This window comes from Pneumocystis murina (genome assembly GCF_000349005.2).
Source record: "Pneumocystis murina B123 chromosome Unknown supercont1.8, whole genome shotgun sequence".
NCBI lineage: Eukaryota > Fungi > Ascomycota > Pneumocystomycetes > Pneumocystales > Pneumocystaceae > Pneumocystis > Pneumocystis murina.
Window position 1 is genome coordinate 202,761 of NW_017802366.1, and position 15,715 is coordinate 218,475.

General features: G+C 27.9%; 6 protein-coding genes across 6 annotated transcripts; 3 read left to right on the plus strand and 3 right to left on the minus strand.

The window, feature by feature from the left end:
- The first annotated feature begins 45 nt into the window (after positions 1–45).
- Positions 46–1,910, plus strand: PNEG_01747 (hypothetical protein). Its single transcript, XM_007875520.1, has 11 exons — positions 46–63; positions 114–178; positions 222–484; positions 533–624; positions 672–801; positions 845–971; positions 1,019–1,159; positions 1,206–1,410; positions 1,462–1,490; positions 1,536–1,727; positions 1,770–1,910. Exons 1-11 carry the CDS (start codon positions 55–57, stop codon positions 1,813–1,815), a joined length of 1,299 nt encoding a protein of 432 aa, XP_007873711.1. The 5' UTR covers positions 46–54; the 3' UTR covers positions 1,816–1,910.
- Positions 1,911–1,965: 55 nt separating this feature from the next.
- On the minus strand, positions 1,966–3,837 carry PNEG_01748 (hypothetical protein; the record flags this gene model as incomplete). The annotated part of the gene is made up of 10 exons (XM_007875521.1): positions 1,966–1,997; positions 2,044–2,571; positions 2,637–2,845; positions 2,889–2,992; positions 3,040–3,216; positions 3,265–3,395; positions 3,443–3,538; positions 3,583–3,630; positions 3,674–3,749; positions 3,793–3,837. The coding sequence occupies 10 exons, from the start codon at positions 3,835–3,837 to the stop codon at positions 1,966–1,968; spliced, it is 1,446 nt and encodes a 481-aa protein (XP_007873712.1).
- Positions 3,838–4,614: 777 nt separating this feature from the next.
- PNEG_01749 (hypothetical protein) lies at positions 4,615–8,975 on the plus strand. The gene is made up of 7 exons (XM_007875522.1): positions 4,615–4,763; positions 4,804–5,581; positions 5,625–6,873; positions 6,919–7,032; positions 7,081–7,164; positions 7,209–8,553; positions 8,599–8,975. Exons 1-7 carry the CDS (start codon positions 4,628–4,630, stop codon positions 8,961–8,963), a joined length of 4,071 nt encoding a protein of 1,356 aa, XP_007873713.1. The 5' UTR covers positions 4,615–4,627; the 3' UTR covers positions 8,964–8,975.
- A 121-nt stretch (positions 8,976–9,096) lies between these two features.
- On the minus strand, positions 9,097–9,525 carry PNEG_01750 (hypothetical protein; the record flags this gene model as incomplete). Its single annotated transcript, XM_007875523.1, has 3 exons — positions 9,097–9,144; positions 9,189–9,429; positions 9,476–9,525. 3 exons carry the CDS (start codon positions 9,523–9,525, stop codon positions 9,097–9,099), a joined length of 339 nt encoding a protein of 112 aa, XP_007873714.1.
- Positions 9,526–9,674: 149 nt separating this feature from the next.
- On the minus strand, positions 9,675–11,820 carry PNEG_01751 (hypothetical protein; the record flags this gene model as incomplete). The annotated part of the gene is made up of 8 exons (XM_007875524.1): positions 9,675–9,681; positions 9,730–9,985; positions 10,034–10,268; positions 10,317–10,470; positions 10,517–10,897; positions 10,943–11,674; positions 11,720–11,769; positions 11,818–11,820. 8 exons carry the CDS (start codon positions 11,818–11,820, stop codon positions 9,675–9,677), a joined length of 1,818 nt encoding a protein of 605 aa, XP_007873715.1.
- Positions 11,821–12,382: 562 nt separating this feature from the next.
- Positions 12,383–15,569, plus strand: PNEG_01752 (hypothetical protein; the record flags this gene model as incomplete). Its single annotated transcript, XM_007875525.1, has 12 exons — positions 12,383–12,454; positions 12,504–12,577; positions 12,625–12,666; positions 12,715–12,805; positions 12,858–13,332; positions 13,417–13,760; positions 13,805–14,465; positions 14,510–14,711; positions 14,760–14,910; positions 14,952–15,300; positions 15,341–15,480; positions 15,525–15,569. The coding sequence occupies 12 exons, from the start codon at positions 12,383–12,385 to the stop codon at positions 15,567–15,569; spliced, it is 2,646 nt and encodes an 881-aa protein (XP_007873716.1).
- Between the last annotated feature and the right edge of the window lie 146 nt (positions 15,570–15,715).

Sequence of the window (15,715 nt, forward strand, 5' to 3'; positions counted from 1 at the left end):
TTGCTTCTTTTTTAAGATATTAAGATAGAATTTATTGTTTATTAGTTTATTAACATGATTTTGGTTTTTTAAAGCATTAAAGAAATCCATTTTTTGTTAATTTTTGTCATTAGGGAATATATTTTTATAATCAAAGAGGAGAAGTATTAATTAGTCGAATATATTGCCAGGGTTTAAAGTAGAATACGAGGAATTTATTATTTTTGGTTTATTTGTTATAGGCGTTCAGTTGAAGATGTTTTTCGGATTCATGTTCTTTTTAATAGAGATATCGACTCACCTATTAATACGATTGAATCAAATACGTTTTTTCATGTTAAACATGAAAACATTTATGTTGTTGCAGTTACGAGAAATAATGCAAATACTTCATTAGTATTTGAATTTTTATATAAAATTATATCTTTGCATGAAGGTTATTTTAAGAAATTTAATGAGGATTCTATAAAGAACAATTTTACATTGATTTATGAGTTACTTGATGGTAATAATTGTAATTGTTGAAAAAAAGGTGTAAATGAATTTAACTTAGAAGTTATTGATTTCGGATATCCACAAAATACAGATATTAATTCTTTAAAAATGTATATTACGGCAAATGAATTTAAATCAGAGAATGATATTGTAAATTTTTCATATGATTAGGATTTAATATAGGTTAAATGTTTTAGAAAAATAATTCTTCAAAAATCACTAGACATGTGATGGGAACAATTTTTTGGAGAGAATCAGATATAAAATATCGAAAAAATGAAGCATATCTTGATATTATTGAGAATATCAATGTGGCCATGACAGCAAGTAGTATATTACTAAAAAAAGGAAACTTGTTAATTTTATGAAGATACTACTCTAAGATCTGACATTTCGGGTCAAATTATTATGAAATCATCACTTTCAGGAATTCCGCAATGTAAAATAAGATTTAGTGACAGGGTGTTTATCAATAATAGTCAATTACCTATAACTTCGTATATCAATTTATGAATTTTAGCCATAGTATTTATGCATTTTATAGAACAAATACATCCAAGGTAGAGAAAACTGATTATATAACATTAGAAAATTGTCACTTTCATCAATGTGTTAAATTAGGCTCTTTTAATAAAGACAAATCAATTATTTTTATTCCACCAGATGGAGAATTTGAATTGATGCGGTAAGAAAAATATAAAAAATAAAATGGTTCTAATATGTAGAAATAGATATCGTGTTACAGAAAATGTTCGTTTACCATTTCTACTTTTTCCTATTATAAATGAAATTGGAAAAACTAAGGTTGTATATCAATTAACTATTAAGGCATCATTTAGTTCAGATCTTTCTGCAACAGATGTAATTATTAAAATACCAACACCATTGAATACTGCAAATACAAATTCTAGGGCAAATCGAGGAAAAACAAAATACGTAATAAAAGATATATTTATATTTTCCTTTTTTTTGTAATTGAATTTATAGGAATCTGCTTCTAATAATATTATATGGAAGTAATTTTTTTTATAAACCATGATTTATATTTAGTATTATTTTAGAATTCCTAAAATTTCTGGGAAAATGGAATATATTTTTGCAGCGGAGGCAACTTTAAAAGCAACATCAGATGATAGGCATTGGTCTAAACCTCCTATATCTTTGAACTTTTCCATTCCAATGTTTACTGGCTCAGGATTACACTTAAAGTATTTAAAAATATCTGAAAAAGAAAACTATAAAAGTGTCAAATGGTATTTGATATGTTTATACTCAATTAATATTTAAAAAAATAGGGTAAGATATATATCAAAAGCAGGCAATTATGAAGTTAAATTCTAAATTATAATTATTTCTAAACTTTTATATATTTTAAATATAAACATATTATTAAATAATTTTTAAAATATCAACAAAGATGCTACTTAAATTTTATTAATATATCCTATTTGTACAAAAATTAGTTCTGAATAAATAAATATGAGCTCTAAATTAATGAATATGAAAGCATTGATTACATTGACCTGTTATCATTAACGCTATAATAAATATATTTAAGAGAAAACGGACCTTTTTTAAAAAAACTTTCTTGATAGTCATCACAATTACAATTTTTGCATGTATTATTTAATTTACTTGAATCAATATCTTGCAAAAATTGCGAAGGAATTGGAGGTTTCCTAGTCTTTATAATCGGGAATTCTAAAGTATTGATTTTTGATGTAGATTTTGAATCTGAATATGATTTTAACGTGGGATCATCTGAATTCGAAAACGTATTCGGAAATTCTGGTAAGTGATTTTCTGAATAAATGTTTTTGTTTTCATCAGATGAGAGAGAATTATCCTCTGAAACATTTTTGTATGTAGTATAAAAATTTCTAACGCTTGAATTCTTTAATGTTGAATAATGTTTTGTAGATGACGTATTATCTTTTCTATCAAATCTTTCATATGTTCGTGGAGGAATTACCGGTGCATTGCCGTTTGATAGTATAGATGCATCTTGTTCGTCTGTTTTAAAGGATTGCTCCAATTTTAATGATGCAGTATCTTGCGTATTTTTATCTTCAATTGAATTTGGAGATTCTGGAGGAACTTTTAAATGTTAGATAACAGAAAAGAGAATGAAATATAATAAAAAATTAAATATTTTAACATACTTCTTGTAGGTGTTGCTCTAAAGGAAGATATTTGTTTAGGACTATTTAAATCTATCTCTGATATTTTTCTTTCAAGTGATAAAGCACTCATTCCTGATCGAAAAGGTAGTGATAGTCTATTTATAGTGTTTTCGCCACCATTATTAAAAGCATGAGCTGAAATTTGTTGGTGTTTAACATATTTCGAGCTGGCTTCATATGCGTTATTACTACTGAAGTTATTTAAATACAAAATATTGATTTAATCTATACATTTCTGCCCACGATTCTTTTAAATTTTGTATAATCATATAACATTGTTCATAATATCTAAATTCTAAGTCAAGAAGAAAAGTTAAATCATTTAACTGTGTAGTCTTGATCTCCTAGTTACTAAAACGTGCATATCTTTCACTTATTTTACCTCTGCTTGCTGAATTGAATATATTCGACCATATATACTTTCACAAGCTTCCTCGTATTTTGCTTTAGCTGCCCTTAATTCCTCTTCTATACGAGGATCTTCTTTTTTAGCTTTTATAAATCTATTAGAAACAGAATCATATGATAATCGACGGCTTTCAAGCTTTTTTCTCGCAGTCTATTTATATCTATTAAATATACATCAAATTATCATCTATTTTTATACTTGATAATCCTTAAATTGAACCAAAGAACGTTCCATTGATTCCAAAATATTGTTCGAAATACCATTGATAAGCCTTTCTTGCTCTTTTGATATTTCTTTATGTGCTATACCATATTTTAGCAATCCTTGACCTAAAAAATAAACAAATTAAATATCAAAATTATAAAACAAAAAAAACCATAAACCGATTCTGGTGAAAATTTTTCTCCAAAGCTTAATAATGCCTGGCTAAACAAATCAATCAATGTATGTTTTTTATCTTCTCGACGATTCACTATATATGTTCAAACTAGATAATAATATATAAAAGAAATATACACATAGATTTAGCCCATTGATTAATAGAACTATAAATATTTTCAATGCCTATTTCATGTAAAAATATGCTATTTTTATCCAAAGAAAATGCCTTCATGTCTCATCTGCATTTCTTGCTCTAGCTCTTTAAATTCATCTGTTGTTTGTGTACGTTGCTCTTTTCCAAGCTAAGATTTATAAGTATATGCGTTTCCAAGAACAAAAATATACCATTTCCTTGGTCCATTGACCTAATCTTCCTATTTTTTTTTGCATATTTTTTTTTTACTGCCTTTGATTATCAAAATATTTAATAAAAAATATAAAAAATAATCCTAAAAAGACTTATTAAGCATCTTATTATCTATATATATGGAAAATACGCTGATATATCCAGTTGTATGTGCTAAAATGTTCAGTTTATATGTTTATCTCAATCTCTCGCCAATTTTGACTTATCGACGTATAAATAAAATTATCAACCACAGTCTTAATAGAAAATTCAATATTTAATACATATAAAGAGAGTTTATTTTTATATTTTTAGATTATATACAACCCATTTATTGATATTTATATACTTTATACTTATATAAAGCCATATTACAAATACCATATAATAGATTAATATTTAATATATCAATATATATATAAAGCGTCAATATACATTTAATACATTAATAATATTACTTTATTGACTCATTAAACTCTATACTTTGATTTATGTTTCTTAAACTTTAGATGTTCTTTATATACTCTTTATATATTATATTTATTATATTTAAAATTGAATAGATACATATATATGTATATAATATTTCTAAAAAATATTATATATTTTTAAATAGAAATTTAAAGCTGGAATATATTTTTAATGATAACTCATATTATTCCTATATGCTTTTATATTTGTATATTTTTTCATCCCCTCTAAATTCTATGTATCGGTGTTTTATATATACCTATATATGCATTATTTGCATTTTTTAGAATAATTCAGGTTATATTCTGCAGATTTTTTCGAAATATTGACAAGATATAACTTGTCGCATCAAGCTTTGAGCCTATGGAGGGCGCCCATACACCGGAAGATCTTTTGTCGCCCTCCAAACGGCCGTGTTCTAGTTTCTCTGAATCAAACAAACGTAAAGAAATACCTAATATTACAGAAGATTCAGCAAATATATCGGAAAAAATAGATTGTATTATTTAATATTTTTCCTAGGTTTCTAATATTTATAGCATCTTTATGTACGCATGATTCTGCAGGTAGAATAGACGTAGCAGGTGGATACATTACGCATGCACAATATGAAAATAATATACGAAATATACAAGGAGATCGTGCAACACGTAGTTTACGGTCGTCTTTATTGAATCCAACAAGTACATATAATACATTTGATACATTGAATTCATACAATTCGATGTATACTAGTCAATGCAAAAGCGCATATACAACGCATATATCCCGACAAATGGGTAGTACAGAGATGCAGAATCCAGGAATTGGTATTAGCATGCCATATAATATACCGAATACGCTTTCAACAGAATTGGATGATATTATTAATTCTAATATTATATCTGGGAAATCTAATAAATTATTTTCTAAGAAAAAAGCAGAAGAAAATGAAGAAAAAATGCATGAAAATCTTTATGATATTACGAAGAATTCGTATTCTGAAAATGTTGCTATTGAAACACCATTTTCTCCGAATTTAAAGGATTTATTTGAACATGAAACAAAAAATAAATTAGATAAAGTTTCTCCAAGTTGGTCTGAACAAAAGGCAATAATAGAGCCTTTACTTTCAAGATTTATTGATTATGATGTATCTTTTTGCATAGAAGCCTCGTGGATGATGAATTATCGTCATTTTCTTGAAGGGCTTCAAGAAATAATTGGGCCGATAGATCAGACGAGTTTAATAGAAGGAAATAAGTTGAAGCATGGGCTTGTTGAGGGTAAAGATTATGTATTGGTGTCGGGTGAAGTATGGAAGTATCTTTCTATTTGGTAAATATTAAGAAAGAGAAATGTATAAAATTAAATAGTCTAGGTTTGGAGTTAAAGGATATGCTATTAGGAAAACTGTAACTGGAATATATTTAGATATAGAAGAAAATAAAGATGTAAAAGCAACAGCAGATATAGCAACATCAGGAATATCAGAAAAAGGGCTAACCGTTGATACTAACACGTGTTTATATACTTTTCGACTAGTTCAAATGAGAAGAAATACAGAAGAAACAGCAAATGATGGTAGTGATAATACTACAGCGTTAGAAGTACCGTCTCCTACTAGTGCGACAGCTGGAAACCTTTCTGAATATTCTACAGTTATAACAAATTCGGAAACTCTAGATGCATTAGATGATGATTTAGCGCCTGCTTCATCGGAACATATATCAATATCAGAAAAAGTATCTATAGATGATATAATGCCTATTGAATCATCTGTAACATCACCTATTGATGTTTTAGCAACGCAAATTTCAATAAATGGCAATTCAACTGTAAGAACTTTGTTACAAGTCATTAAACAGGTATTGGGACTTGCGTCTACGCAACCAATTCGATTATGGCATGAGAGAAAACCAATTATAACTCCTTGGATGGCCTTACCATTAGAAATGACAGTTAAAACTCTTGAATTGCCATTGTTTTCAGAACTTGTTGTTGAAACAATGGATATTGCATCTTTTCAAGGATCCGCTTCTTCATTAGCACCTTTTCTTGATACCGATTATAAAAAACAAGATTTCAAACGAACAAATTTATTTGATAAATCATCAAAATTAAAAGCGATTGGCTTACAAAATCTTGGCAATAGTTGTTATATGAATGCTGCATTACAATGTCTTATGCATACATCGGAATTAACAACATATTTTCTTTCCGGTGTTTATCATTCTGAAATAAATTCAACTAATCCATTAGGAACAGGCGGACAAATAGCAAAATCTTATGCAACTTTACTAAACAACCTAGTACATGCTACAACATCTTTTTCACCAAAGGCCTTTAAGAATTGTATTGGACGTTTTAATCCTTCGTTTGCAGGATACGCACAGCAAGATAGTCAGGAATTACTTGCTTTTTTGCTTGATGGAATGCATGAAGATCTTAATCGTATTAAAAGGAAACCGTATTTTGAAAAACCAACACTTGGCGACATAAATGATGCGTTAATTGCGAAAACAGCTGATATTTGTTGGCAACTTCATCGAAAACGAAATGACTCGGTTATTGTAGATTTGTTTCATGGATTATATAAAAGCGTTTTGGTTTGTCCGGTTTGCGATCAAGTTTTGAAAAAAAAAATTATCAATTAATAACTAATGATAATTTAGGTATCAATCACGTTTGACCCATTTATGGATCTCACTTTACCTTTACCATTTAAAAATCGATGGACTTATCCCGTTACAGTTATACCTTCAGATATTAATAAAAAACAAATCCATGTAAGCGTTCCTTTATATATTCTTCGATATATATTTAATATTTGCAAGATAACTGTAGAATTAGATGCATCGTCAACAATTGCTTCGATGAAAGCCTATGTTGCATCTAAACTTGGTATGGATCCACATGCGGTAAGCTATTCTCTTTAATATCTTATCAAAAGCTTATAATCTAGCTGACTTCATCTGAAATTTATGCATATAAATTTTATAGGCATCATGCAGACACTAGCATTGTTAGTACACAGTTATCACCTCATGATCAAGTTTATCTTTATGAAATGCCATGTCCTATATCAGACTTTGTAACAAATCGATCTAAAATTATTATACCTATTTTCCACCAAAGGATAGAAAAATTATATCATCATCCAGTTGCATTCGGTATACCCTTTTTTATTCTTTTAACACATGAAGAAGCATGTTCTTATGATGTTATTGTTAAAAAAATTGCTGAAAAATATAAACAATTTGTCGGTTCAAAAAAAGTATTACTGAATCAGACACAAGAAACGATTCAAACAGATTATGAAGTAGCAACTACTAAGTTTTCTCAACCTGTAGAAAATGTTTTGAAAAAAGAACTGGATCTTCATGAAGATGTTTTTGATTTAAAATATTTTTCATCCCGTCATTCTGTTCTTCCTACGGGCTGGTCAGTACCAATGGATCATTTGCCAAGATTAAAAACAAGATTCGGAAAAGACACAAACAGTGATAGATTTTTTGATGAAGATGACACTCTATTGACGGCAGAATCTGAAGAAGAACCCTTTTCTCATGGAACACCGATTTCATTAGATGATATTGTAGAAGATAGTGACTTTTCTATTACTAAAGACTCAAGTGATGATGAACTTTTGCCTGTAAATTCGAATGTAGAAAAAACATGCCAAGTTTCCCCAAAACAAGGGAATGGGCCACATTTATCTTCTGATTTGAATATTCATGAAAATAAATCGCTTAGAAATAAAGCTTTCATTCATCAAGGAGAAGCAATTGTCTGTGAATGGCCTGCTGATAATTATATATCTATTTTTTCAAATGAAACAGAAAATGGCTTAAGAAACAGTAATGTATGGGATGACGTAAAAAAATATGAAGATCCTCTGCTTAATAATTATGAAACATCGACAATCCATTTAGATGATTGTCTCGATTTGTTTGCAAAGAAAGAACAACTAGGAGAAGACGATCTTTGGTATTGTCCGAATTGCAAAGAACATCGACGAGCAACAAAACAACTGGAGATATGGAAATCGCCAGATATTCTTGTTATCCATTTGAAAAGATTCTCAAACTCTAGAAATTTAAGAGATAAAATAGATGTTCTTGTTGATTTTCCTCTAAAAGGGCTTGATCTTTCAGAGCGGGTGGCAGAGTATAAAAATGGATTTAATCTAACTAACGATTCTCAAATATATGATCTTTACGCTGTCAGCAACCATTTCGGAGGATTAGGTGGAGGCCATTATACAGCTTATGTTGCTTTGGAAAATGGCCATTTTTATCATTTTGACGGTAAATGACTATTTTTTGAATGAAATCGAAAATTGATATATTTAGATTCTTTGGTCGTACAAATTCATGAATCACAAATTGTTACGCCCGCGGCATATCTATTATTTTATCGTAGAAGAACAGATAAAGTACTTGGGGAATCAACCATGATAAAAATTACAGAATATATATCTAAAATATCTACTGAATCATATGATAAAATGAATGTTACATCTTCATTAAATAAAGTTTCGGATTTAAGTATGTCAGATGAAAAATCTATTTTGGATCCTTATAATATTTCAATGCCAAATACGTTATCCATGACACATATTGATTTATCAATAAGAACACCAGATGACAGTATAAATTCCAACTCTCAAGACTCAGAAGAATCGGAAAAAATATTATTCAACGATGGCTTTAACTAATAATAATAGAGAAAATGCTTAAATTCTGGATTTCTTGCGTAGAAAATGCTAGTATTTAAATTATATAACTATACATTTTCTGTAAAAAATATTTTCATATATAAATGTATATTATATATATTACTTTCGTATTTTAATATCCTGGAGGGAACATTCTATTCATAACAGTTACTCTTGTAAACTAAAAATATGTATCAATTAAGCCCCTGTTTTTTGATTTCTTACTTTTGGCACAAAATGAATACTTTTTCTAAAATTTTTCGATTTTTTATTAAACACCGTATATTTATTTTTAGGTAGCATTTTTGATTCTGGAGTAATTTCACGAATTTGTCGCTCTAATGCATGACATGATAAGCCTGCCTTACTAAGAGATGTATGAAGAGTGGATAAAACTAAGTCTACTTTACGTAATCTTCTTCTATGTCTTAATTTTCTTGTTTTTGAAAGTCTCCATGGAATTTTCCTACCAAAAATTATATATAATGATTTAAAAATATACGAGATAATACCACAATAGACCCGAAAATGCTGGAAGATTAGGCTTAAATACTCCAAACATGATTTATTTTTTTTAAATTTTTTTTTCTTATATAAACGATAACTTAGACCGAGATAAAAATTATCTTTATTATCAAAAATATCCGTCATTAAATATTGCATTTTTTATGAAAGAAAAAGAATATCACATTATTATTGTATATTTGAATGCTAAGCTCTATTTTTATTGTTTTTAATTATAAATATAAATAAGAAATTGATATACCTTATAGTTTCTTTTTGTAAATGTAACGGATCAGTTTGTGATGAATCATAATTAATATTTTCCATAGAATCTTTATTATCTGAAGGATTTGAATTGGAATTTACTTGTTTTTCCATATAAGAATCAGAATCCTGGTTCAAAACAGGATGTTCTGACTCCATTTTTTCATTTTCTTGTTCGGTTTCTTGTTTGGAATTATCTAAAACAATTGATTGATCTTTTGATTTTTCGGATAATTTCGATAAAGCATTGTTTTCTTTTTTATTAGTTATATAATATTAAGTTTAATCATTTTTTATCTTACCATCAGTTGGATCATCATAAAGTTTTTGAGTGATGTTATTCGAGGCATTAATTGATTTAAAATCTTTTAATTGTTTTGCAGCTAGACCTGTGATATTATTTACAGCAAGTTCTGCTTTTATAGATAAATTACGTATTTGTTTAACACTAGATAAAGTAGAATTCAATATAGAATCAAAAAATTGTTTTTCAATTGTATCAATAAGATTTTTAAAATCAAAATATTTATTATAAACCTATAAATAAAAATCAGAAAAAAATAGTGAGGAAATATTAAAAATTACTTTTTTATAATTCTCATCTTTAGTACTCAATTTAATAAATACTTCAAACAATGAAGTTATTTCTGATTGAAATATTATAACTTGGTTAAAATATAGCTTAGATTTTTTAATTATTTTCTTTTTACAATCATTTTCAATAGATTTAAGATATTTTCTAATGTATCCTAGTTAAATTATGCCAGCCTGTGAATATGAATTACCTTATTTCTAAAGCTTTAGCATGAATTGTTTTTCCAGCTTCCTTAATGTCATCGATGTTATAAAAAATGTCTTTTTTAGCACCTTTAAGAACATTATCTTTTGGTATAATTTTGTTTTTTATTTTAGAGATTTCCGAATTTACTAATAAATTTAATTCATTAAGGAGATTTTGAATCACTGCCTTCTCTTTTTTATAAATGACTGGTAAAAACACATCGACTAAATCCTCGATTAATGCTTCTTCTATTTCTTTGCCAATTTTATTAAGACGATCGGTCCATAAAGATAATATTTCTGAAAAAAGCTGGTTTTCTGTCTGATCGTATGAAATATGTGTATTCTTTTTCTGGTCCAAAATATTTTCTTCTGGCGATTCATATCTAAACTAAATTGATATAAATGTTGATAATATAGAAAACAATGACCTGCTTGATTGAGTTTCCGAAGCAATATTGTAATCTGAATTTTTATATTGAAAAATACGATCATAAATTCTCTCCAATTGTGGATTTACATGTGTAATCCAAAAATCATTAAATTTTGGAACTGCGTACGTGAAAAAAAAGTCTTTTAGCCAAATCAATCCCTCTACAATACGTGGATAAACTTCTCTTATCAAAAATTGAAGCATTGTTTTTAAAAAGTGTATCACATGAGGCTTAGTTTGCTGATAAAACGGAATTAATTTTGATTGATAGATATAAATAACCGTTTGACGAGTTGAATAAATACCTGGATAAATATGTGTCCAATAAACCTTCTTAGAATAAACCAGATAATCCTTAAACCTATTTCTATAAAATCTATCGTATTCCTTAATGTACTTTATTTTTACCGGTCCTATATGTTTTTTAACGAATTTATATATACTCTCTTTTCCATATACAAAATATGGGTAAATATAATTCTCATATTGGTCTTTAATATGTTTTATGGCAGGTTTACTGTATTTTCCTACATTTTTTTGTACATTTTTTAAATAAGGTTCAACCATCTCTACTTGTTCTAATGCATATTTATAATATATAGATTTTAGATATGGATCCATTGATGATTTCAAATAATGATAATTCCTACATAACAACATTTTTGTTTTTGATGGACTCTCCAAAGGACAGACAAAAAAAAGCTTATATACTGTAAAAAGTATAAAAAGTCTAAGAATATCTCAATAAATCCATATATCTTCACTATTTATATACTTTAGCGTCATTCCAAAAAAAAGACCAGATATATTCTGTCTTTTATACATCTACAATTCATTAGTTAAGGGATAATTCATTAAATCTTGGTAATTTACCATTTGTATACGCTTTTTTTTCAATTCTCTAAACTAACGTATTCAATTACAATAATAGATATAATTTAAAGGCTGTTTAAGAACCTATAAAGGTTGTTTTTTAGAAAAAAATCTTTAAATACTCAGAATAAAGATATTTAACTCAACAAATATAAAAATCTCGGTTTTTATATGTCGCGAAACGCATACAAGGTTCGGACGATCTGGATATATGGTTTTGACGGGATATAGGGAGATTTATAGACATAAATGCGTCATATTTCGGAAGAAATGGGTTCAGAATGTGTTAAAAATGAAGAGAAGCATAAATAATATGTATATATATAATTAGAAAAATTGGAAACAAAAAAACTAGTAAAACAAAAAAAAGATGAGATTTCAAAATATTGCGAATATATGCGATTAAATTTACGGAAAAGTGGCAGAAATTTATGGAAATTTATTTAAAATTGTAAAATATTTATTTTTTTTTGGTTTCGGTGGTTTGCTCCCTCCCCCAGTCGGTAGGAGTTGTTATATTGAAAAAAAAGCAGATCGAGATGACATCAAAAATAAAATAAGGCTCATGAATGGCCCAAAAGCATCCGGAAATGATCTTTTATTTAGATTTTTCGAATCTACTCATTTTACTTCACATGTACGTTTAAAAAAACGGAGTTAAAAGGATATTTTTAACGATAAATAAGCTTTGTGTTGCATATCTTGCTAGATATCCAGATAATATAGGTATTCATCACTATTTATGTTCTAAATTGAAAGAGTATGTAATGTTTTTGATGAGTATAATAATAATAATTAAAAAAATAGGTTTTCTGCGACGGAAATAGAGTTTTTTTTGCCGCAATTATGGTATGTTTTTGATAAGAAAGAAAAGGAAGAAAAATAATGAATGGTTAGCCATCTTGCAGTAAACTTAAACACGGAGTCCGTTGCTTTAGAGATATTTATTTTGGATCAATGTAAAAGTTCGTCTCACATTGCGTTAATGGTGTTTTTTGAATAAGAGATTACATTTTTTATAAGGGTTAAATAAATGATAGGTTTTTTGGTTGTTTCAGGCACATTTTACGGATCTTCTTAAGACGCCTGAATATGTTTCGTTTAGAACATGCAAAAGAATGTTTAATAAAATCCAACATATTATTTTTGGTGAAAGAGAAATTTATGATTTAAATGATTTTAAAGTTAGGGAGAATATTTTTCCTTCTATCTTATTGTCTAGTGTTATTATTGGGAGTGCTTCAGTGCCTTTTTTATCAAAAACAGTTGGTCCAATTGCTATTGCTCAAGCTAGACAATATCGTCCTCAATCAAGAGAGACGGATAAAGGAATGTTCCAGCATACAATGTTTTCTGATTTTTTTCAGACTCCAAGGGAAAATGTCTCAGAAAGTTTATCAAATAGTATATCAATGGTTCAATTAGATCGAAATTTGTCTCAAGACAAGCAAAATTTGCATGAATATTCGCAATTTTCAAATGCAACGTCACAAGAAACATTATTATTGTCATTATGTAATGAAAAATTTCATCTTTTGGATGAAATTAATTGTTCTTCTGAACAACTTTCTTCTCGCTTTGATTCTTACCTTGTTGAAGATTTATATTCTAAAAAGTCCTTATTGTCCGATTTTTATGCTCAAAATTATGAGATATTATCAAGTGTTTCACCGAGAAAACAAAGCCTATTACTTCAAACTCAGTATTTTAGGTACGAAACTGCATTTCTTCAAGCATTACAAGATATTTCCTCTCGTTTAATCATTGTACCTGAACTTGCACGTTTGAGTGCATTACGGGCCGAATTAACGCTATTAAATAGTTATCTTCCTGCTGATATATGTATACCATCGCTCTGTACTGCAACGGCGAGTTATCCTATTCATCATCGAATCGTTAGGATTAATTCAACAGAAGCAATTGTTTTAAATAGTGCAAAAAGAGTAGCTTATATTTTTTTTTTTTATCATTCTGATTTCTTTAAAAGGTTCCTTATCTTCTTATAATAGAAATTTTGGAAAATGACTTATCTTTTGATCCTGAAAAAATGGAAAATAAAGAAAAAATTGCTAAGATATTATCTAATACAGGAAAAAGTAAGCGGCTTTTTGATCTTCTTCATGATCCTATTTTGTCACATAACTTTGATGCTGAATTGCATAAAGTTAATCAAAAAACAGATATAGAATCCGATCTTGGGGATATTAGTGTATTATCTATTTATGATTATGCTGATGACATGTTATATAAAAAAACGGATCTTAATGGCCATTCGGATACTTCGTTACCAGAATTCTCTAAGTTGAAACATATAAACCATAGCTTTGACCCTCGTCTTAAATTTCCTCAATATCAAACAGAAACTAATATGCTTTCTAAAGAAAACAATTCTTTGTCTCCTTTTATTGATGAGAATTCTATTATAGCTACATATATGAGAGCAGCTGCGACAATGTTAGCTCAGTTGGATTCTGATGGCAATAAACGCCCTAAAGTAGAAACATCTGCCATCAAGAGTAAAATAATCAAGGAGATGCAAAATCTTGAGGAAAAACGTATAAATATGAATAATTGTGAAAATTTTATTGATGCTCGTATGAATAATATAAAATATAATAGAATTGAAGAAAAAAATAGGAATTCTACAAGTAAATATGAATACTTAATGGTCTTTCGGCTAATATTATTCAAGTGAAAATATTTGAAGAAGAATGGAGTGTAAAAGTAGAGCGTATACGGAAATCATCTCCATATAGTCATTTACCTAATTGGAATATAATTAGTGTAATTGTAAAAACTGGTTCAGATTTGAGACAAGAGGCTTTTGCATGTCAACTCATATATGCATGTCAGAAAATTTGGGATGAATACAATATTCCCGTTTGGGTCAAACGGTTGTATATAAATGAGTTATAATATTTTATGTTTATATTTTCTTTTAGGATGAGAATACTCATTACTGGGAATGACTCTGGCTTAATAGAAACCATAATTAATTCTACAAGTATTCATTCTATAAAAAAAAAAATAATACAATCTTTCTCTGAAAGCTCAAAAGGCAAAGTCTTGTCATTAAAAGATTATTTTTTAAAGGTATTTAAACATCATTTATTAATTCTTACAGTAATTTAAAGATGTATGGTGATACTCATTCGGTGCAATACAAAGCTGCACAAGATTGTTTTATGCGTTCCTTAGCAGCATATAGTTTGATATGTTATATTTTTCAACTTAAAGATAGGCACAATGGAAATATTCTTTTAGATACTGAAGGTCACTTAATTCACATTGATTTTGGTTTCATGTTAACAAATACACCGGGAAATGTTGGTTTTGAAAACGCCCCTTTCAAACTTACTACTGATTATGTAAACATTTTGGATGACAGATTTGATGATTGGAAAGATTTAATGAAACAAGCTTTTAAAGCATTAAGGAAAAAGGCAGAAGATCTTATATTACTAGTTAAAATTATGCAAAATGGTATTTTATCATTTATTTTATTATTTTTAATTTATATTAGAGTCAAAACTTCCTTGTTTTAGTTCTGGCGAATTAACCTCCATACAATTTCAACAACGTTTTCAACTTCATCTATCTGAAACTGAAGCAGATGAATTTATGGAGTCATTAATTACAAAAGCAAATGCTTCTTTATGGACTGTAAGTTTCATTTATATTTTTATTTATATTTTTCTTTTTTATAGAGACTTTATGATCAGTACCAACAATTAACTCAAGGCATCTATTGATACAAAGATATATCATTTTTCTATATTTTTTTCTTCAACTCCTTAATATTTGAAAAAAAAATACTTTTTATTTTTTAAAAAAAATCAACAAATAAATAAATAAATAACGGATATAACAAATATGGTTCTTTTAATATTTTCCTGGT